Source organism: Oryctolagus cuniculus, chromosome 5 (assembly GCF_964237555.1).
Source record: "Oryctolagus cuniculus chromosome 5, mOryCun1.1, whole genome shotgun sequence".
NCBI classification, from domain to species: Eukaryota; Metazoa; Chordata; class Mammalia; order Lagomorpha; family Leporidae; genus Oryctolagus; species Oryctolagus cuniculus.
Window position 1 is genome coordinate 54,321,165 of NC_091436.1, and position 24,057 is coordinate 54,345,221.

A 24,057-nucleotide genomic window follows, 5' to 3' on the forward strand; every position below is an offset into this window, starting at 1 on the left:
GCAGTTTGAGTCCCAGCTGCTCCACTTCTGATCCAGCTCTCTGGCCTGGGAGAGCAGTGGAGGATGGCCAGGGCCTTGGTCCCCTGAACCCATGTGGGAGACCTGGAAGAAGCTCCTAGCTCCTGGCTTCGGACCAGCACAGCTACAGCCTATGCGGCCATCTGGGGAGTGAACCAGCAGATGCAAGGCCTCTCTCTCTCTCTCTGCCTCTCCTTCTCTCTCTGTTTAACTCTGACTTTCAAGTAAATAAATCAATCTTTAAAAATAAATAAATAAATTTAAAAGACTAAAAAAGATGATCAATGTTTATTTATTTAATTTATTTGAAAGACACGGTTGCAGTTCTCCCATGTGAGTACAGAGGCCCAAAGACTTGGGCCATCTTCTGCTGATTTCCCAGGTGCATTAGCAGGAAACTGGATCAGAAGTGGAGTACCTGAGACTCAGACCAGCACCAATATGGGATGTTGGCACTGGAGGCAGCAATTTGACCCATTGTGACACAATGGAGGCCTCATCCCAATTCATTTTTGGAATTCATTCAGTCTCTTCACCGATGCTGAATAGCTCTGGATAAAATACAATTTTCTGGGGGCCAGTATTGTGGCATAGCTAGTAAGGCCAGCACCTGAGATGTCTGTATCCCATATGGACACCAGTTCATATCCCAGCTGCTCCTCTTCTGATGCAGCTCTCTGGTAAGAATTTGGGAAAGCAACAAAAGATGACCCAAGAACTTGGGCCCTGCTATCTGTGTGGGAAACCCAAACGAAGGTCCTGGCTCCTGGATTTGGCCTGGCTATTTGTGGGCACCTGGGGAGTGGGAACCAGTGGATGGAAAATCTTTCTCTTTGTCTCTCCCTCTCTCTTGGTAACTTTGACTTTCAAATAATTAAATGTCTTTCTTAAAAAATGGAAAAAATGTCAAGCTATCTTTCAAAAATATACAAGTTCCTGCATGTTTCTTGTGAAATGACGTGTTTTTCTCTGGTTAACTCCCTTGGGAAACATCCAAGTTAAGTGCAGCAGAGAATCCTTTTCACACTTGTAGCCTCCTTGGAGCAAACCTTCAATGTGAAAGGTGCATAGATGGATGTAGAGTGTTTGTTAGGGTTGCCAATTCCCTGATGGATGCCTCCACTGCATTAGAAAGAAACAAATCTAAGTCCTTCATCAACCCCAGTCCTAGCCTAGGTTCCAAAGTTCTTCCAGTCACTCATGCTGGGCAGTTCCACCTGGTGAGCAAGGTCATTGTTGAGCATACATGCCTTGAGACATTTGACAATGATTTACCATGATCAGATCCACTCAGCACATTAAAATTTATGGATACAGTTTTCTAATACTGCCTGCAGGAGACTGACTTCATGCTCCTTTTATCACAACAGAGATAAAGTTTCAGTCAAACTCGTTTTTCTGAAATTCTAGGAAGCTGTTTCATAACCTACCCTATTTTCCAGATAACACACATTCAGGACCACCAGCTCTGGTCCCTGAGAGGTTACCATTCATGACGTTAAGAGATCAAGAGACCTCAGAGATTCAAAAATATGAGAACTGGAAAAGTGCTTTCCCCATGCAAAATTGCCTATATTTCTTCTTCTTCTTCTTCAATTATTTTCCCAGGCCACAGCAGAGAGCTGGTTTTACAGTTAACTCTCAATATAACTCATTGAGGACAGAGATCCTAGATGGGGAGTTAGTGCACAGTGACTCTAGTTGTTAACAAATAACACTTATGTATGATGTCACTGACCGCCAGAGGCTCTTGTCATGAGTTTCCCGGGCTATGGAAGCCTTTTGAGTCCACAAACTCCATGAGTATTTGGACAAGGCCATAAGCAAAGTGGAAGTATATCCTTCTTTGAGGGCCACTTCTTTACACATGGGTCTCACTAACAGAGATCCTTCATGTAGAACATTTTTTGCCACAGTGTCTCGCTGTCCAACCCTGAAATGCTCTCATGGTCTTTCCAGCCAGACCAGGAAGCCTTAAAGTCTGAGGTCACAGTCTTAATCAAAGTGATTGTCATTCTCTGAGTCAGCTGTGTGGCCTGCTTCCCATGTTGGACAGTCTCTTCTTTTTAATTCTATTATTATTACTAGGCACTTGATGTCAGTTATATGATCTATTTAACAATCCTATCTATATGTTCACTTTAACACTTAATATGATCACTTTAACAATTAAGATGCCACGTTTACCACCTAGTTTATTGTATTTGGAGTTCCATGAAAAGTTTTTAAACTGTACCCTTAGAAGTAAGTCTGTAGGAATTTATGCAGAACTATATAGTTTTACAGTTACTAATTTCCTTCTTTATATTATTCCCACTCTTATTTTTTACTGGGCTCCATTTTCAATTGACTTTATATACATATGATTAACTCTGTTAAATTAAGAGTTCAACACATAGTATGAAGGGAAAAAAAGACAAAGTAAACAAAACTGTTCCTTGAAAATCAAAGACAAGGGTAGCTCAAGTCATCCCTTCTTGAAGTGTCAGTTTCACTTCTACAAATTTCATTTTAGGTGCTCCGTTAGTTCTCACAGATCAGGGAGAACATAGAGTATTTGTCTCTTTTGGACTGGCTTCTTTCACAGGTTGATCCATTTTGTTGCAAATGACGCAATTTCATTTTTTTATGCTATGTAGTATTCCATAGTGCACATATCCCATAACATCTTTATGCAGTCTTCCATTGAAGGGCATTAGGTTGATTACATGTGTTAGATAATTATGAATTGAGCTGCAAGAAACATGCAGGTGCAGTTAACTCTTTTATTTGCTGATTTAATTTCCTTTGGGTAAATCCCCAGGAGTGGGATGGCTGGGTCATATGGTAGCACTATATTCAGATTTCTGAGGTGTTAGCAAACTGTCTTCAATAGTGGTTTTAGCAGTTGGCATTCCCACCAACAGTGGATTAGGATACATTTTCCCCACATCCTCACCAGCATTTCTTGTTTGTTGAATTCTGTTTGAAAGCCATTCTAATGCAGTGAGGTGAAACCTCATTGTGGTTTTGATTTGCATTTCCCTGACAGCTAGTGATCTTGAACATTTTTTCATGTGTCTGTTGGCCATTTGGATTTCCTCCCTTGAAAAATGTCTGTTTAAGTCCTTGGCCCATATCTTCACTGTGTTGTTTGTTTAGTTATTGTTGAGTTTCTTTTCTTTTATTTGACAGATAGAGTTAGACAGTGAGAGAGAGAGAGACAGAGAGAAAGGTCTTCCTTCCATTGGTTCACTCCCCAAATGGCTGCTATGGCTGGCGATGCTCTGATCTGAAGCCAGGAGCCAGGAGCTTCTTCCAGGTATCCCATGTGGGTGCAGGGTCCCAAGCACTTGGGCCACTCTCCACTGCCTTCCTGGGCCACAGCAGAGAGCTAGAGTGGAAGAGGAGCAACCAGGACTTGACCCGGCGCCCATATGGGATGCCGGCACCGCAGGCAGAGGATTAACCAAGTGAGCCATGGCACCAGCCCCAATTGTTGAGTTTCTTGATCTCTCTGTAGATTCTGGCTATTAATCTATTATCAGTTGCATAGTTGGCAAATAATTTCCCCATCCTGTCAGTTGCCTCTTCACTTTCCTAATTGTTTCATTTGCAGTACAGAAACTTCTCAATTTGATACAATTCCATATGTTAATTTTGACTTTGGCTACCTGTGCCTCTAGGGACTTTTCCAAGAAGTCTTTCTCTGTGCCAATGTCTTGCAGAGTTTCTCCAATGTTTTCTAATTATTTGATGGTATCAGGTTAAAGATTTAGGTCTTTAATCCATGTTGAGTGGATTTTTGTCTAAGGTGTTGTAGGGGTGTTGGTTCATACTTCTGCTTGTGGAAATCCAATTTTCCCAGCACCATTTTTTGAAGAGACTGTCCTTGCTCCAGGGATTGGTTTGAGTTCCTTGCTCAAATATAAGTTTGTTGTTTATGTTTCGATTGATTTCTGGTGTTTCTATTCTGTTCCATTGGTCTATACATCTATTTTTGTACCAGTATCAGGCTGTTTTGATTATAACTTCCTTGTACTATGTCTTTTAAAAAAAGATTTATTTATTTATTTGAAAGTAAGAGTTACACAGAGAGAGGAGAGGCAGAGAGAGAGAGGTCTTCCATCCACTGGTTTACTCACCTATTGGCCACAATGGTCAGAGCTGCACTGATCTGGACCCAGGAGCCAGGTGCTTCTTCTGGGTCTCCCACATGGGTGCGGAGGCCCAAGGACTTGGGCCTTCTTCTACTGCTTTCCCAGGCCATAGCAGAGAGATGGATTGGAAGTGGAGCAGCTGGAGCTAGAACTGGCATCCGTATGGGATGCCAGCGCTTCAGGCCAAGGCATTCACCCACTGCACCACAGTGCTGACCCCTGTACTATGTCTTGAAGTCTGGTATTATGATGTCTCCAGGTTTGTTTTTGTTGTGTAAGATTGCTTTAGCTATTCGAGGTCTCCTGTGCCTCCATATGAATTTCAGCATCATTTTCTCCAGGTTTGAGAAGATTGTCTTTGGTGCTTTGATTGGTATTGCATTGAATCTGCAAATTGCTTTTGAAAGAATAAATGTTTTGATGATATAGATTCTTCCAATACATGAACATGAAAAAATTAAATACCTTGGAATAAATCTAACCAAGTATATCAAAGATCTCATGATGAGGATTACAGAACATTCAAGAAAGAAATATAAGAAGATACAAAAAAGGAAAAATATTTCATGTTCACACATTACAGACTCAGATTTGAGGATAACTGTGTTGATCACAGGGTTATATTCTAAAATGTAGGAGCTCATAGAGAAATTCAAATGCTTAACTCCTAAATAGACAAGAATTCACTGTATATAAAGAAGATATTGCTGGGGCCAGCGCTGTGGCACAGTTGGTTAATCACCCACCGGCGGGGCCGGCATCCTGTATGGGCGGCGGTTCTATTCCCAGCTGCTCCTCTTTCAATCCAACTCTCTGCTATGGCTTGGGAAAGCAGTAGAAGATGGCCCAAGTGCTTGGACCCCTGCAACCAGGTGGAAGACTGGGAAGAAGCTCCTGGCTCCTGGCTTCGGGTCAGCACAGTTCCAACCACAGCTGATATTTGTGGAGTGAGCCAACAGAAGGAAGACCTTTCTCTGATCTTCCTCTCACTGTCTTTAACTCTACTTCTCAAATAAATAAATAAATAAATCTTTTAAAAAAGAAAGTATATTTAATCTTATAAACACACACACACACACACACACACACACACACACTTTAATGGTAGAGATGGAAAAGTGGAACCTGAATTTAACCTAGCTGTTAGGATGGTTTCACACAAGAGTAGAGTCCCTTGTTCAATTCCCAGCTCTGACTCCTGACTCAAGGTTTCTACCAATGAGACCCTGGAAGCTGCAGTGATAGCTCCAGTAATTCAGCTCCTGGAAACCACCTGAGAGAACTGGATTGTATTCCGGGCTCCTGATATTGATCTGCTCAGGAAGGCCCATATTGAGTTCCAGGCTCCTGGCTTGGCCCTGACCACCAAGCATTTGGGACATTTAAATGGATAAGAAGACATCTCTCTATGTCTTTATCTCTTTCTCTCTCTTTCTGCCTTTCCAATGGGTTTTTAAAAATCAAGAACTACTGGGGGTGGGAGGGTCGGTATGGAAGGGAGAACCACCATAATCCAAAAGTTGTACTTACAAAATTTATATTTATTAAATAAAAGCTTTCAATAAATAAATAAACAAACAAACCACAAAAATCAGGAACTAAACATTAAAATTGAAGATTATTTTATGACTATTGTGGCATTATGAAATATAAGAATATATGCCCATTTGTGCAATAATGACTTAAGTTTTATTAAGGCTAAGAAACCTTCAAGGGAGAGGAAATAATATGTGGTGACCAAATAAAAGACAAATCACTACTGTGAAAGAGATCAAGGGTTACAAACACAATTGCATCAAAAAATAATAGACTCACTGAGAGTTTTCAAGATGGCAGAAGAGGGAGGTAGCTTGCTGCTCTAGTCTAGCAGAACATAGTTTTTTTAAAAAGTGGAGAGAGAGCAAACTCAAGGAAGAGTTAGGGAGAAAACGGCAGAGGAAACTCCACACAAATTACAGGGATACTGTAGGCCTATGTGGAGGGTGTGGATGCCCACAACTCAGGATCCAGCAGCTGAGAGCCTCCGCACCAGTTTTGGAGGGAGGTGAGACCAGACTGCAGCAGCCCAAGCCACTGGTGATAAAGCTGCAGGAAGAACCTCACAGGAGTCTGGCCTGGAGCCCTGTGGGGGACAGTGTACCTGCCAACCTAGAGGAATAAAGGGGAGGGCACATTTCTTGCTCTCCAACCACCCGGCACCAGCTTACTGCAACCAACCAAGAGAGGGCTGGCACAACTTTGGACATACAAACCAGCAGGGCCAGCTCATTCTGGCATGCCTAGCAAAAAGCTGAGAGGAGATGCCTGAGTCTGGCTGGGAGATTTGACAGAGGGCTGAGAGCTCAAGTCTGTGGGAACCTTGTATGCAGGGGCTGAAAATACTGTAGCTGAGTGGGAGGACACAGGGTGAATTCTTCATTTCTAATATTTCATTCTCACTTCTCTTTAATATCTCAATTTCTTAGGAGCACTTTTCATTTAGATCTTGAATTTGCTTCTGATTGTTTCCAAATAATATGACGATTAATTTTCTGAATTCTGTTTCTGGCACATCCTCGATCTCTACATCTTCACCTTCTGTTATTGAAGAGGTGTAGTGTTCCTTTGTGGGGATCATAGTGTCTTCCTTATTCTTATTGAGGATTTTCCCTTTGTTTTTCAGCATTGGTCTATTTTTTTGTCTGTAGAGATTCTCTCCTAACGTTTCTCTCTGTTATGAGCTGCTGTGTTTATGCATTGCAAGTGGAAGCACAGAGTGCCATCTACTGGAGCCCTGCTCACTTCTCAACTGTGGTGGAAGTGGGTATTAGCTTCAGTGCACGTAGCCCCGCCTACCGGGAGCCGGCTTGCCTCTCAAGGGTTGATGGAAGGGGCTCAAATTTTCGTTATTCGGGACCTCTCCTTGTTCTATGGCTTGTGTGGTGGAGAAGGCATTCTTCTGAAATGTTTGGACCTCGTTCTTGAGTGGCAGGTGTGATGAGATGGCCCCTGCAATCGATGGCCTTGTGCTCCGGAGGCTAAAGCTGCTGACCCCGCTTCTGTTAGAAAAAGTTAACAGACAAGATGGCTTTTCTTGGCCAGCTGCAGGTCCAGGTTGGGGGTGGGGGGAAGGGTGGAGGACGGAGATGGGCCACGGAGTGCCTGACTGTTTGCTTTTCTATACCTTCTCTTTATTTATCCTGTGTGGCTCTTCATAAGCAGTTCACCACTCTCCCCGTCCTGCTGTTACTGGCTGCTCCGTGGACTCACTGTTCCCTGGCTAACCTGCTCTGCTGGGGCTGGCGCCAGCCACTCTGATCTGCACCTCCGCCAGGCCTCCGCCACACCTCTGCTGCTTCCTTTATTGTTTGCTCTTTCAGTGTGGACCTGCACAGTCTGTGTTGGCCTCCTGGGTTTCCAACATGAATTTCCCAAGGCTCTATCTCCTTATCCAATATAATACCTTTTAATTCATCCAAGAACATTTCAGCCACGACAGAAATATTTTTCCTAAAGCATTATAAATTTATCTTTTATATTTAGATCAACAAGGCACTTTGTCTTAATTTTTATAAAGTATCTAATTTAGGTTAATTTTTTGTGGTTTTTGTTTATGCCCATCCCTGCTGTTGTGGTTCTAATTTTAATTTGATTGCTCATTGCGGGTATATTAAAATATGACTGAATGGTTTCTATTCACAATATGCAGCATGCAGTATTTCCAAATTCATTTATTAGCTTTAGGAGATTTTTAATACCTTGGGATTATCTACACGGATGATCATGTTATTTGCAATCATGGTTGGTTTTGTTTCTACCTTTTAATCCTTTTTTTTATCTCGTCCTGTGTTATTGCATTGGTGACACTTTTCCATTACCATGATGAATAGAAGTGTTGAGAATGGAATTGAATCTCTAATTGTTATTCCAGTGATAACTCATGGATTGGATATTTATTTCCTGCACCAGTGGTGGTCAACACTACATTGACTCTCTTGGTTTTCTTTCAGAACCTTTTTTAAAAGCAATGGATTAGACTAGCAAATTATTTAATCGAGTTGGAAAGCATTGTGATTTTATCATAGGCTGCAATAAAACTATTACTTTTTAACCTGGTGTTTTAAAATAACAAAAATTTATTGTATCACAGTTCCGAAGGCTGGAATTCAAAAATAGACACATCAGGATCCATGCCTCTGAAATCTGTAGGAGAGAAACTGCCTCTTGCAGGTTCTTATGTTTGTTGGCAAAATTCAGTATTCTCTGGTTTCTCGGCATCACTCGAGACTCAGCCCCTATCACCACAAGGCCAACTTCTTCCTTTGTCTCTTTCCTTCATTTATTAGCACATCAGTATCATAGTGACAAGGATCAACCCAACTTCAGTAGGATTATATCTTAACTAATTACATCTTCAATGATACTATTTTCAAGTAATGCCACAAGGTGAGATACAGGAGTTAGGACTTCAATATGTGCTTCTGAGGGACAAAATTCAAACATTAAAAGCCTACTTTCTCATTCACAAAATGCATATTTTTCCAGTACAAAAAATATTCAGTTCATTGAAGCATCTCTAACAGTCTTAACTCACTACAGCAGCACCTATTTAAAAAACAACAACAACAACACCTTGGCTGGTGCTGCAGCTCAATAGGCTAATCCTCCACCGGCGGTGCCAGCACACTGGGTTCTAGTCCCGGACATGGAAAAATATGATAAAGGTGAAACAAGAAATGAAATGAAAGTTAAGATTAGCACCAAAATTTGAGTTAAGTAAATAGGCATCCTGAAGTTTCCTAGAAATAAATTACAAATCACAGGACAAGCTGACATTTAAGATTATTGATTCTGTTCCAAAATTGCTGGATAGAAAATTTAAAATGATTTCTATTTCCAAGAAGATGCATGACAATATTTATTTCACTTTACTCTCTTTAACATTGGACATTCCTCAATCAAAAGTGGGAATTCATGTTTTGCCCATTCAGTAAGTCCAAAAGTTTTTGTTTCTGGGCTTACAAATTGTCTTCATGTTTAGGAATTGTTTCATGTTTATGAATTGTAAAGAAGTACTATAAAAGCACAGAGAAATGCCAAAATCATATGTATGCAGTCAGATGACTACTCCCAAAAATGACTATCCCAGTGATCACTGTGATTATTAAGCACACGCACACACACACAGAGAGAGAAAGAACAGAACATTACTAACACCCCAAGAACTCTCACTTAGCAGTCCAATTACTACATCATTCCCTCTAGGTAACCACTCTTCTAATTTCTCAACTCATACATTAGTCTCCCCCGTTTGTCAATCTGTGTAACAAACCATGCAATAAGTGTCTGGCTTCCTTTCACCAGATGTTATGTTTCTGAGATTTATACATGTTTTCCATGCAGTTGTAATTAATGCATCCTTACTGCTACTAAGCACTTCGTCATATAAAATCTCACAATTTACTTATTTACATTAATATATATGGAAATCACATGTTTTTCCCATTGATGGAAATGGTGTTATCATTCAATGTTTATGATGTTAAGTTTAGTAAATTTTTTCTTTAATTTTCTTCCACTGCTATTATGCTTCAAAAGTGTTTGCGCATGTCGCAATAACAAATTCACCTATATTTTTCTAGCTATTTAAAATGATGCTATTTTATTTAGCTATTAAATTAAGATGAAATTAGTTTAATGAGTGACATTATCGATAGAACTTTTTAGATGGCTAAATGACTAAACCAGTAGATAATTAAGCCCTTTTTCGGTTCTTTGATTTTTGGTGCAAACTTTGCTTAAATTATTAAATTATTTTTAAGTTATTTAATTAATAATTATTCAAATAATAAAATATAAAATATTAAACATGTATATGTACATGTGCTATTATTAAAGAGGTATATATTTACATATTATATCTCTATTCCACTTACTATACTTTTCTACATCTACATTTATTTTGAAATCAGAGAATGAAAATTTAATTATAAGACTAAAAGGAATTCTAATGTTGTATTGATCCTAAATTTAAATGTAGAAAAAGAAAAAATACAAAAACAATGCTGTGTGCAGATTTTTGGAATTCAGATTTTATGCTTTCTCTCCTTCCCAATATCATGCAGAGTGGTAATACTATTTAATTTAATTTTTGAAATTTGAAAGTATTCATCAGACATGACAACTAAGCAGTTAATTATTTTGTTTATTAATAATGTTGTATAATTAACAATTGAATTATAGTCACAAGTTAATATCTTATATTAAAATATGACCTTTGGATAAGATTTTATGTGACTATTTTGCACTGTGATTAGAATTCGCCTCATCATTTAGATCCCAGATGAACTTCAAGGGAAAATCTTTCATCTCCTCCTGGAATATCCTGTCAAATCTTTCACTCTGCTCCACAGTCATGTGGTGTTTCCAGTCTCCAACAGCACCTAGTATGAGCAACACATGAATAACACACAAGTGAGGAGGCAGTATTGAGAGGGCAAAAGATACCCAATCCCATTATAATCATTTCTCTGAGCCACACTAAATACTCTCTAGTGGTATGACATATCACCTCCCCTTAGACAAAGATGAGTTACAAAAGGAGCCTAGCAATACAATAACTGTAAATATGAGAGCTCTTCAAAATGTTTGTGGAAAATGCATATTAAAAGACAAATATCATATGTTCTCCCTGATCGGCGACAAATAAATGAGCACCAAAGGGGAAACTTGTTGAAGTGAAATGGACACTATGAGAAACAGTGACTTGATCAGCTCTTGTCCTGACGGTTGATGTACAATGTAATAATTTATCCATTTTAGTATTTATTTTTTGTTCTAGTACCATTGGTTGAACTCTGTAATTAACACACAATTGTTCTTAGGTGTTTAAATTTTAACTGAAAAGTGATCCCTGTTAGGAATTGGGAAAACATTATGCTGAGTGAAATAAGCCAATCCCAAAGGGACAAATACCACTTGTTCTCCCTGATAGGTGACAACTAACTGAGCACCAAAAAGGAAACCTGTTAAAGTGAAATGAACACTATACGTTATGGGGGGGAAGCCATTGTAATCCATAAGTCGTACTTTGGAAATTTATATTCATTAAATAAAAGTTAAAAAAAAAAAAAAGTGAAATGAACACTATGAGAAACGGTGACTTGATCAGCCCTCACCCTGACTGTTGATGAGCAACTTAATATGTTATCCCTCTTAGTAATTTTTTGTTTGTTCTACTTAATACTTTTGGTTGAATACTGTAATCAATACACAATTCTTCTTAAGTGCTGAAACTTAACTGAAAAGTGGTCGCTGTTAAATGTAAGAGTGGGAATAAGAGAGGGAAGAGATGTGCAATTTGGGACATGCTCAAGCTGACTTACCTCAAACGGTAGAGTTAGAAACATACCAGGGGATTCCAATTCAATCCCATCAAGGTGGCATGTACCAATGCCATCTCACTAGTCCCAGTGATCAATTTCTGTTCACAATTGATCATAATGATAGGTCTAAGAGTCAAAGGGATCGCATAAACAAGAATAGTGTCTGCAAATACTAGCTGATAGAATAAAAAAGGGAGAGAATGATCCAACATGGGAAGTGAGATACACAGCAGACCCATAGAATGGCAGATGTCTTAAACAGCACTCTGGCCTCAGAATCAGCCCTTAAGGCATGCGGATCCAGCTGAAAAGCCCATGAGAGTATTTCAGGCATGGAAAGCCAAGACACTCTGGGGAAAAAAAAAACCCTAAATGAAAAATCTCCGCGAGTGAGATCCCAGTGGAAAGAACGGGTCATCAAAGAAGGAGGTACCTTTCTCTGAAGGGAGGAGAGAACTTCCACTTTGACCATGGCCTTGTCTAAATATGATCAGAGTCAGTGAACTCAGGGGGCTTCCATAGCCTTGGCAGCTTGTGACAAGAGCCTAGGGTGATTACTGAGGCCATAAACAAGAGTGTCAATTTGTTAAGTCAACAACAGGAGTCACTGTGCACTTATTCCTCATGTAGGATCTTTGTCCTTAGTGTGCTGTACATTGAGATTTAATGCTATAACTAGTACTCAAACAATATTTTTCACTTTATGTTTCTGTGTGGGAGCAAACTATTGAAATCTTTACTTAATGTATGCTAAACTGATTTTCTGCATATAAAGAGAATCGAAATGAATCTTGATATGAATGGAAGGGGAGAGGGAGTGGGAAAGGGGAAGGTTGCGGGTGGGAAGGACGTTATAGGGGGGAAGCCATTGTAACCCATAAGCTGTACTTTGGAAATTTATATTCATTAAATAAAATTTTAAAAAACTGTACATGGAACTAAAATTTTTTTCACAAAATGAACTTATTTTGCAATCCTGGTTCTCATTTTTGAAGTTTCTTCATAGTTCATTACCCTATCAGTTAGATTTTTACTAACGTCTGTCATTGAGTCATAACCATTTGTTAGGAAAAAAACCTGGAAAATTGTGAATATTTGGGATTTTTAATTAAAATTTTATTAATTTATTTTAGAAGCCCAAACACAATAACAGAGATGACAAGACAGATAAAGAGATAGCTCCTTCTCACTGGTAAATTCCTCCAATGCTCACAATGGCTGGAACTGAGAATTCAAACAAGTCACCCACTTGTGCAGCAAAAGCTGAAATTACTTCAGCCATCACCAGGGCCTCCCAGCCCATCCATTAACAGGAAGCTGGGATTGAGGGCCTGAACCATGAATTTACCCTAAGGTCTCTGATTTGGGACACGGGGGTCCTAACCACTAGGACAAAACCTTCTCCTAAAGTAAAAGAATAATATATTTTACCATATGGTAGGCATCGTACTACACATATCGTTTTTATGACATCGTATAATTCTTAACAGCCCTACAAGGTAAGTATTTCTTCACTTGTTAATTAAAAAATGAGCTGCAAAGGTTTTCAGCTAGTGATGTTAAGGTCACATTGGGTGCCAGAGCTGCTATTGCTAAGTTTTATTGGACAGAAGTTTGAAATTATCCTTATGCTATTTTAAAATTATAACTAATTGTTGGGGCCAGTGCATAGCACAGCAGAGTAAAGCCATGACGCAGCATTGGCAACCCATAGAGGCACTAGTTTGAGTCCCAGATGCTCCACTTCTTTCTTTTTTAAAGCTTTTATTTAATGAATGTAAATTTCATAATACAACTGTAGAAATATAGTGGCTCTTCCCCTATACCCACCTCCCACCCCCACTCCTATCCCACCTCCTACTCCTGTTCTTATCCCATTCTTCATTAAGATTCATTTTTAATTAACTTTATATACAGAAGACCAACTGCTTGAGAACAAATTTTGCAGTGAATTCTCATAGTACAACTCATTAAGGACAGAGGTTCTATTTGAGTAGTAAGTACACAGTGACTCCTGTTGTTAATTTAACAATTAACACTCTTATTTATGATGTCAGTGATCACATGAGGCTCTTGCCAGGAGCTTCCAAGGCTATGGAAGTCTTTTGTGACCACAAACTCTGTCAGTATTTAGACAAGACCGTAAGCAAAGTGGAAGTTCTCTCCTCCCTTCAGAGAAAAGTACATCCTTCTTTGATGGCCCCTTCTTTCCACTGGGGTCTCACTCACAGAGATCCTTCATGTAGAATATTTTTTGCCATACTGTCTTGGCTTTCCATGCCTGCATTGCTCCCATAGGCTTTTCAGCCACATCTGAATGAGGCTCCACTCTTACCCAACTCCTTGCTAATGCACCTGGGAAAGCAATGGAGGATGGTCCAAGTGCTTGGGCCCTTGCACCCACATGGGAGATCCAGAAGAAGCTCCTGGCTCCTGGCTTTGGATCAGCTCAGCTCCAATAATTACAGCCATTTGGAGAGTGAAACAGTGGATGGGAGACCTCTCTCTGTGTGTCTCTACCTCTCTCTGTAACTCTGTCTTTCAAATAAATAAAATAAATCATAAAAATACTAATTGTTCAGCACCTTCAGGAGTCAAATTTTCTGTAGAACATTACTGGAATTAGGATCAGATAGTACACTATTATGTATATGGAATTGTATTCTATGTAATTTAATTGAAGTATAAGGAGAAGAGATAATAAATGGCACAAAAAATAATAATTTTAAAGCAACACTAGGTGAATTTCAGTAAGATATTTACATAAATATTTATAATTCAATATCCATTACCATAATGGTCCAAATAAATATTTAGGAGGATATACATTAAAACAATTGAATTTTAAAATGTGAACTTCCAAGATATAATTGAGTAGAAAAATATATGCATTTTTAAAATATTTGGCACATAATCAGAATACAATAAATTTTTACTGCATTTTTGAATACCTTAATTTATAGTAGAAGGGGCTAATAAGATATCACTGTGCTTTCTGTGAAGAAGAAATCTCATACAAGAAGAAATAATAACACAAATTATCTCCCCCATAATAACAATAAAAAATATATACTAAGTAGATTTCCTAGGAAAAAAGAATTAAAGACATTGTTGTGCAAAAATATCCACAACTTTCAGACAGGACTTGTTAACAAATTTTAAAAAGAAAAAAAAAATGCTTTCCAGAAAGAAGGAATATGGCACTTGCTTCTTATATTTATTTTATTGCTTTTGTTTTTTTGGAAGCACGTAGAAATATATATGTAGAGAGAGACACAGATATAAAGAGGTCTTCTATATGCTGATTCATTTCTCAAATTCCTGCAACACTGGCTGGGCCAGGATTAAGTCAGGAGACTGGAATTCTATCTGGTCTCCTGTGTGGGTGGTAGGGACACAAGTTCTGGAGCCATCACTTGCTACCTCCCAGAGTGTGTATTAACAGAGAGCTGGAACTGGAAGCACAGCCAGGACTCAAAGCCAGGCACTGCAGTATTAGATACAGGTATCCCATGCAGTATCAGATGCAGGAATCCCATGCAGCATCAAAACCTCTGTGCCAAGCACTTGCTCCAGAATGTAGTGTTTATTAAGAAAGTTCAGTGATGTTATTAGGTACAAAAACATTGTTAGAGTCCCTAGAAACTCTTCCCAGCAATTTTCAGCTGTAATATTTGATAAGTAGTAGGTCCCTAACCACAGTACAATATGAAAACATACGCTAGAAGCACTGATGATTCTTTCTTAGGTGCCAAGGACTCATGAGAACTAGATAATTTTGGTAGTATAAATCACTTAATGTCACCTTTGCGCAAGAAAGCTCCCTCATTATGTCGTCTGCCAATTTCATTGCTTAGAATATTATTATAATTTGCTTGTGGAATAAACTTCATGTTTTCAAATGTAGCCTGCCTCACAATGGCATCCACCTCCTCTTCACTCAGGTCCTTCTCAAGAAAACTGCTGATTTTCAGTATTGAACTTCTGAGATCCTGAAAGAGTCATAAATGTGAGAAGTTACTAAGTTTATGAACAATGAAAGAGATACAGCCCAATATGCAGGATGGTCAAGTAAATGATAAATAAATTAAGCGAGAAATAGAAGGAAACTACTTCAACATCAATAAAACTAATGTACAAAATGCCTATATCTTACATCATATCCAATGGAGACAGACTGGAAGATTTTCACCTAAGATGTGGTAAAAGTCCAATTTCTTCACTTCCATTTATCATAAAATTCGTAATACTAGCCAAAGCAATTAGGCAGCAAAAAGAAACAAAGGCATCCAAATGGAAAAGAAAAGTCAAAAATATCTCTGCTATAGATGACATGATCTTATATGTAGAAAATCCGAATGATATCATATCACAAACACACACGCATACACACAACAAAACACGTGCTAGAATTAAAAAATAAATTTATCAAAGTTTCTGGATACAAAATCAGCTCAAAAACTGGATGAATTGCTATCAACCATCAATGATCAAGTCTACGAAACAATTAAAAAAACAATTACATTGAAAATAACACCCAAAAGTTTAAAATTAGAATAAACTTCAGCAGGCAGTTGAAAGACTTGTATATTCAAAACAAAAAAATGAAAAAAAAAACAACCCAAAAAGCTGAAAGAAAGAAAAGTCTACACATATAAGTGGACAATATTCCACATTCCTGAATCAGAAGATAATAATTCTAATACTAGCTAAAGTTATCCATAGAATCAATGCAATCTCCATCAAAATACCAATGACCATTTTTGTAGAAACAGAAAAACTCATCTTACTATTCGTATCGAGGTGCTGGCACAGTGGCATAGAAGGCTAAGCCTCCACCTGCATTGCCAGTGTCCCATATGGGTGTCAGTTAGAGTTCTAGATGCCCCACTATGTTCCAGCTCCCTGATGATGCACCTGGAAAAGCAGCAGAAATGGCCCAGGCCCTTAGGCTCCTCCACCCACATGGGAGACCCAGAGGAGGTTCCTGGCTCCTGGCTCCTGGCTTCGGCTTGGCGCAGTCTGAGCATTGGGGAGTGAATCAGTGGATGGAGGCATGCTCTCTCTTTCTCTCTCTCTTTCCCTCTTTTTCTCTCTCTCTCTCTATCTCTCTTTCCTTCTAACTCACTCTGTACCTCTGCCTTCCAAATATAAATAAATAAATCTTTAAAGAAATTCATATGGGTCAGGCACTATGTGGTATAGTGAGCCAAACCTCTGCCTGCAGAGCCAGCATCCCATTTGAGCACCGGTTCTAGTCCCAGCTGCTCCTCCTCTGATCCAGCTCTCTATAGCCTAGGAAAGCAGTAGAAGATGGCCCAAGTGCTTGGACCCCTGCATCTACATGGGAAACCCAAAGAGGCCCCTAACTCCTCATTTCAAATGGACTCAGATCTGGCCATTGCAACCATGGAATTAACCAACATATAGAAGACCTTTCTCTCTGTCCTTCTCTCTATCCATAACTCTACCTCTCAAATAAATACATAAATAAAATCTTTTAAAAAAATTCTTATGGGTACCAGCACTTGGCGCAGCAGGTTAACACCCTATCCTGAAGCGGCGGCATCCCATGTGGGCACCAGTTCGAGACCTAGCTGCTCCTTTTCCAATGCAGCTCTCTGCTGAGGCCTAGGAAAGCAGTTGAAAATGGCCCAAGTCCTGAGGCCCCTGGATTCCAATGGGAGACCCAGAGAAAGCTCCTGGCTCCTGGCTTCTTTTTTATTTTTTTTTTATTTTATTTTATTTTTTTTGACAGGCAGAATGGACAGTGAGAGATAGAGACAGAGAGAAATGTCTTCCTTTACCATTGGTTCACCCTCCAATGGCCGCCACGGCTGGCGCTAAGCGCTGATCCGAGCAGATGCCAGGTGCTTCTGCTGGTCTCCCATGTGGGTGCAGGGCCCAAACACTTGGGCCATCCACCACTGCACTCCCGGGCCACAGCAGAGAGCTGGACTGGAAGAACCCGGTGTGCCAGCGCCGCAGGTGGAGGATTAGCCTATTGAGCCCTGGCGCTGGCACAGATAGATGAGTTGTAACATCTAGACTAGGCAAGGTCTATAGACTATGCTAACATGGTGATTTCTTTAATCTTAAAAGTAGCAATGAGACTTTATGAGTTGTAAGAAGATAATAATGAGGGCCGACGCCGCAGCTCAATAGGCTAATCCTCTGCCTTGCGGTGCCAGCACACTGGGTTTTAGTCTGGTCGGGGCGCTGGATTCTGTCCCAGTTGCCCCTCTTCCAGGCCAGCTCTCTGCTGTAGCCAGGGAGTGCAGTGGAGGATGGCCCAAGTGCTTGGGCCCTGCACCCCATGGGAGACCAGGAGAAGCACCTGGCTCCTGCCATCGGATCAGCACGGTGCACCGGCCGCAGCGCACTGGCCGCGGCGGCCATTGGACGGTGAACCAACCAACGGCAAAAGGAAGACCTTTCTCTCTGTCTCTCTCTCTCACTGTCCACTCCCCCTGTCAAAAAAAAAAGAAGAAGAAAAATAAATAAATAAATAAATAAAAATTAAAAAAAAAAACTCATCTACCTGAGTCTTTCATCTCTTGCTCCTTAATCTTTTAAGTCCTTCCTTCTTTAAGTCCTTCCTTCAATTATTAAAGGTGCTGTATACTTCACCACTAAGGAATTGGCACTTTCTTCTTCATTAATTTATAGCTCTTTTTCACCTGTTTTTTATTAGTTTTATTCATTATCTGTCTGCTCCCCTGTTACTTAACCAGAAAATGATAACTATCACCTTTGACTATATAGATATCTTTAGTAAATACACATGTTGAGACTGTCTGGACTTTTCCTTAATAGCCACACTTATCACATTTTCAATTATATGTAATGGCTCACTGAGTATCTGGGTTCCTCCTTATTGGATTATGGCCTCTTTTCATCATAATACTGCATATTACACAGTTATCACTCATTAGTTTCTGAATTAATTAATAAATAGATTGTGAATTTCTGAATCATCATACCAATTAGAGATCCATAAGATCCCAAACTGTGTTCTGTTCATTTGCACATCTTCTTCAGATAGTATTGTTGGTTGCCACCATGTAACCATTCTGTGATTTCACATGAAAACTGCATTTCAAAATTATCTTTGGGGCCCGGCACTGTGGCGCAGCAGGTTAAAGCCCTGGCCTGAAGTGCCAGCATCCCATATGGTCGCTTGTTCTAGTCCCAGCTGCTTCTCTTCCAATCCAGCTCTCTGCTATGCCCGAGAAAGCAGTGGAGGATGGCCTGAGTCCTTGAGCCCCTGCTCCCAGGTGGGGGACCCAGAGGAAATTCCTGGCTCCTGGCTTCAGATTGGCACAGCTCCGGCCATTGGAGTCATCTGGGGAGTGAACCAGCAGATGGAAGACCTCTCTCTGTGTCTCTACCTCTCTCTGTAACACTTTCAAATAAATAAAATAAATCTTTTAAAAAATTATCTTTAAAGATACAAAGAACTTGCATCACAGGGCACAGACTCATATTTGGAAATATAAATCATATGATAATAGTACTTCTGCCAGCGCCACGGCTCACTAGGCTAATCCTCCACCTAGCGGCGCCGGCACACCGGGTTCTACTCCTGGTCGGGGCGCCGGATTCTATCCCGGTTGCCCCTCTTTCAGGCCAGCTCTCTGCTGTGGCCCGGGAGTGCGGTGGAGAATGGCCCAAGTGCTTGGGCCCTGCACCCCATGGGAGACCAGGAAAAGCACTTGTCTCCTGCCTTCGGATCAGCTCGGTGTGCCGGCCCCAGCAGCCATTGGAGGGTGAACCAACGGCAAGGGAAGACCTTTCTCTCTGTCTTTCTCTCACTGTCCAATCTGCCTGTCAAAAAAAAAAAAAAAAAAAACTAGTAACTTCTTGTTTCCATGTTCCATGTTGCCCCTTTTTTAAGAATAGTTGTCCTAAATTTAGCATTTATTGCTAAAGGCAACTACATGAGAAGGAACCACAAAAGATGACTGTGTAGTGACAAAAGTGACCTTGAGAAGACTGGTAACACAAGCACAGATGGAATTAGAAACATAAAATGAAGCCTGAGAAAGTGTGGTTAGATATCAAGAGATGTGGGAGAATGTGATTTGCTGAAACCAACAGAGGAAAGTGTTTAGTAAATATTTTTCTTAGCTCTCTCATCTTACCTTCTTCATATCTTCATACATCATGAACAGAATATTGAAGTCATTTTTGTGTTCATACCAGCCTCTGATGTGATCAAACCATATGCTTCCCACCACTGTGAGGAAAATTATGTTATAAAGTCACATTGTTGTCTTCATTTTCAGGAAACTATTCTTTTGCTTCTGTTTTGGAATGTTCAGAAACACATATAAATCTCCCATCACTGAACATCTAGATCGCAGTTTTTAAATACTTACTACTCTGAGGAACATTAAATTATTTTCATAGAAATCTGTCTCAGAAAAACTACTCTGTGTATAGAAAGTGTCACTGCAAAAATACGTCGTCATCTGAGTCTGAAGGTTTCTTTATGGTAAGTCACTTCATTTTCCTACCTACACCACCTGAAAATTCTATTTCTGTATTACTTAACATCTTGCAAAGAGATATCTAAGATCTCTATTCTTTTATTTTCTAAGATCTTGCATGACAACATTCACTCCCTCTCATGGGCCAGAACCTAAATTTAATCAACTAAATGACTGACAGCCATATCCCACAATTCACAAAACTTTTGCATCAATCCTCCTAAGTAGTGAAATGAAGAAGCCCACAGTGGTCATGTAAGACCTACCACAGGCTCACAATAGCTCATAAAGTCTCTCATCAGCTAGTCTGGAATATATAACTCTGGGTATGGATTTAGCTAGTTTGCTTTGTTAGAACATTTGGGAATCTCTCATATATGGTCAAAATACCTCCTAAAAATATGCCTTTGCAACCTTGACAATCCCCACAGGGTCCTGGCCAGTACAAAGAACAACAAAGTGGCAGACTAAATTGCTGTACAATTGTAACCACTTCCCTGAACTCCATTGTCTATCATTGCCCTTCCCCTTTTCTCTGTAGTATGTTCCCTAAGGCCAAGAACTTGGCTAAATGGCAGCATTTTCTCATCAGTATATGGCTTAATAAATAAATTCATAGTTACCTTTTCCATCTAGAAATTTTTCCATGAAATTTTCTAAGGTATTTGAAGCTTCTAATTTAACCACCATATTTGAAAAATGGAAAAATGAAATTAAAACATCCTTAGGATTTCTGTAGACATAAATAATCTGCAGAGAAAATTATGAAATAATTTTAACAGTTTTTGCATCTCTTTACAGAGTTTATAACAGCTGTGCAATCATTCATTACATGAATTCTTTAATTCTTCTCATTCTTTCTTTCCATCATAGAACTTTAGGTTGTGTTCAATTTTTTGTTATAATAAAGAGTATTACAAAAAATTTTTATTCATGTGTGCAAACATATAGGATACATTTCTAAAAGTGATACTGATGATTGGTAGAGTTTATAAATATAGAATCTGTATTAATTAACTTCTATAAGCATTATATTTACCGTACAGCCAAGCTAGCACTGGAGATAAGAAAGAAAAAGAACTACTTATGAGGTTGGAGCAAATAGCTATTTACAAAGAACAACAATGAATTTTTTATCTCACATCATATACAAAATATTTCAAATTGGACCTATTTAAATATGGAATAAAATTTTGACATCTAAGTCAAGAACGGGTTTCTGTGTTTGGAATAAGGAAGGATTTATTTAAAAAAAATCTTTAAAAAACTGATCAGTTTTGCTCCATTAAAGTTAAGAGTGTTAGTAATTACAATACAATATAAAGTGATGAAAAATCACAAAATATGAGAGAAGCAACACTTGCAAATTGCTGCTTAATATCCAGGGTATGTATAAAGCAAAGGAATAAGAAAAAAATCATGGTTAATACAACATGGGCAAAAGATATATTCACTTCACAGAATAAAAACTAGGTATGGCCATAAACATATCAAGAAGTAGTTCATATCATTACTGATTATTAAAATGCAAATTAATATCAGCTTAGGGACATTTTTATAAGTACTAGAATTAAAAATTAAAATCTGGTGTGACATAAACAAGTCTAGTATCTGCTAACACCAACCGATAGAATAAATAAAGGGGAGAGTGATCCAACATGGGAAGTGAGATACTCAGCAGACTCATAGAATGGCGGATGTCCTAAATAGCACTCTGGCCTCAGAATCAGCCCTAAAGGCACTCGGATCTGGCTGAAAAGCCCATGAGAGTATTTCAGGCATGGAAAGCCAAGACACTCTGGCAAAAAGATCTCTGTGAGTGAGATCCCAGTGGAAAGAACAGGTCTTCAAAGAGGGAGGTGCCTTTCTTTGAAGGGAGGAGAGAACCTCCACTTTGACTATGACCGTGTCTAAACAAGATAAGAGTCGGAGAACTCAAGGGGCTTCCATAGCCTTGGAAACTCATAACTGGTGCATAGGGAGATTACTGATGCCATAAACAGGAGTGTCAATTGGTAAAGTCAACAACAGGAGTCACTGTGCACTTACTCCTCATGTAGGATCTCTGTCCTTAACGTGCTGTACACTGAGGCTTAATGCTATAACGAGTACTCAAACAGTATATTTCACTTTGTGTTTCTATGGGGGTGCAAACAACTGAAATCTTTACTTAATGTACACTAAACTGATCTTCTGTAAAAAAAAAAAAAAAAAAAAAAAAAAAAAAAAGAAAGAAAGAAAGAAATTATCAATTCCCAACTTGAATCTCACTGGGATTAAACATGACAATAGGTCTGATCTGATTTCATCATCATTTAAAAAAAAATCATCTATTATTTTTCACTTTATGTTTCTGTGTGGGAGCAAACTGTTGAAATACTTACTTAAGGTATACTAAGCTGATCTTCTGTATATTAAGATAATCGAAAATGAATCTTGACGTGAATGGAAGGGGAGAGGGAGTGGGAAAGGGGAGGGTTGTGGTTGGGAGGGACGGTATGGGGGGGAAGCCATTGTAACACATGAGTCGTACTTTGGAAATTTATATTCATTAAATAAAAGATTAAAAAAAAAAAAGAAATGAAAAAAAAAATCTGGTGTGAAAAGTTACTGGAGAAAAATTATTAGGAGAAAAATAAGAACTCATCCATTAACAGATTACTCCTGCTTGCTTAGGAAAATATAACACTATCTTATCAAGTTTATTGTTATTGTATTTGTGGCTTTGTACTTCTAATCCTGGAAATAGACCACTTGGAAATTGGTACAGGTGTGTGAGAGTACCTAATGAAGATTGTTCATCGAAGCACTTATTATAACACCAAAACACTGGACTACTCCAGTTATTCAACAAAGGAAATATAAAGCCCTGAAATAATTACTTAACAAAGTTTGTGAAGTTAAATGGCAGTGAAAATAGCACTGAAAAAAAAAAAAACAAAAGCAAATGGCAAAATGCCATCATGAAGAATCATGTGACAATATAAATATAAATATAAATATAAAGTATATAAGTAAAATTTAAAGCCAAGGGATTTAAGAAAACAACATATAATTTGCTCAACAAAAAAGTAATCTCCAAATATTGAAAAAGTTAAACAGCAAAAATTCTATCAAGTGCAAAACATTTTGAATTAGCAACAATCATGGTGGCAGACTTATATATATTTACTTTTTGAGATAAATATAAAAAAGCACAAAATGAATTTAATTTTAAAACTTTGCTTGATGTATGTATGTATTAATGCCTCAAACAGAAAAAAGTACATTATTTTCTTATGTTGTTGTGGGACATACTGAAACAATAATCATGCAATTCTTGGTAAAACTCCCTAAAAAATTCCAAAAATTCAATTTTTACCCAATACCACCATTACCCAATGATAGCTCAGTAAGACTAATAACCATAACTTTAAAATATCTTTGAACATTATATAGATACTCAGAAGTAAAAAATTCTAAAAATAACTGACACCTATTAAGAGAGTAAAACTGAAATAAATTACTCAGCTACTCAAAATTCTTTTCCATATCTATATTAAAAATAACATCCATTATTTGAAAATATTAACATTTTAGAAACAAATATTAGAAATAGACTATTTGGGCCAGTGCCATGGCTCACTTGGATAATCCTCCACCTGCGGCACTGGCATCCCATATGGGCGCTGGTTCTAGTCCTGGTTGCTCCTCTTCCAGTCCAGCTCTCTGCTCTGGCTCGGGAGGGCAGTGGAGGATAGCCCAAGTGCTTGGATCCCTGCACCTGCATAGGAGACCAGGAGGAAGCTCCTGGCTCCTGGCTTTGGATCGGCGTAGCTCCAGCCATAGGGGCATTTGGGGATGAAGCAACGGAAGGAAGACCTTGCTCTGTGTCTCTCTTTCTCTCTCACTATCTAACACTATCTGTCAAAAAAATTTAAAATAAAAAAATAGACTATTGAAAGAAGATAGAAACATATGTGTAAACAAAATAGAAAATAATTAATAAAAATTTTTAAAGTAGAAAATATTAAGTGATGTTTCCTAAAACAAATCTATTTCCTT

The 24,057-nt window shown here is 38.8% G+C and overlaps 1 protein-coding gene across 2 annotated transcripts in view; it reads right to left on the bottom strand.

Moving 5' to 3' along the window:
* Positions 1–10,321: 10,321 nt before the first annotated feature.
* SULT3A1 (ST3A1) overlaps positions 10,322–24,057 on the bottom strand; it is a 28,790-nt gene continuing 15,054 nt past the window's right edge. Inside the window, exons 4-7 of one of the 2 annotated variants that reach the window (XM_008263298.4) lie at positions 20,637–20,763; positions 19,666–19,760; positions 15,327–15,513; positions 10,322–10,579 (exon numbers count right to left, since the gene is read on the bottom strand). In XM_008263298.4, coding sequence (XP_008261520.3) covers positions 10,434–10,579; positions 15,327–15,513; positions 19,666–19,760; positions 20,637–20,763 — 555 coding nt within the window. In that variant the 3' untranslated portion in view covers positions 10,322–10,433. The remainder of the gene's footprint in view (positions 10,580–15,326; positions 15,514–19,665; positions 19,761–20,636; positions 20,764–24,057) is intronic. The other variant, NM_001082210.2, reaches the window with a different exon arrangement.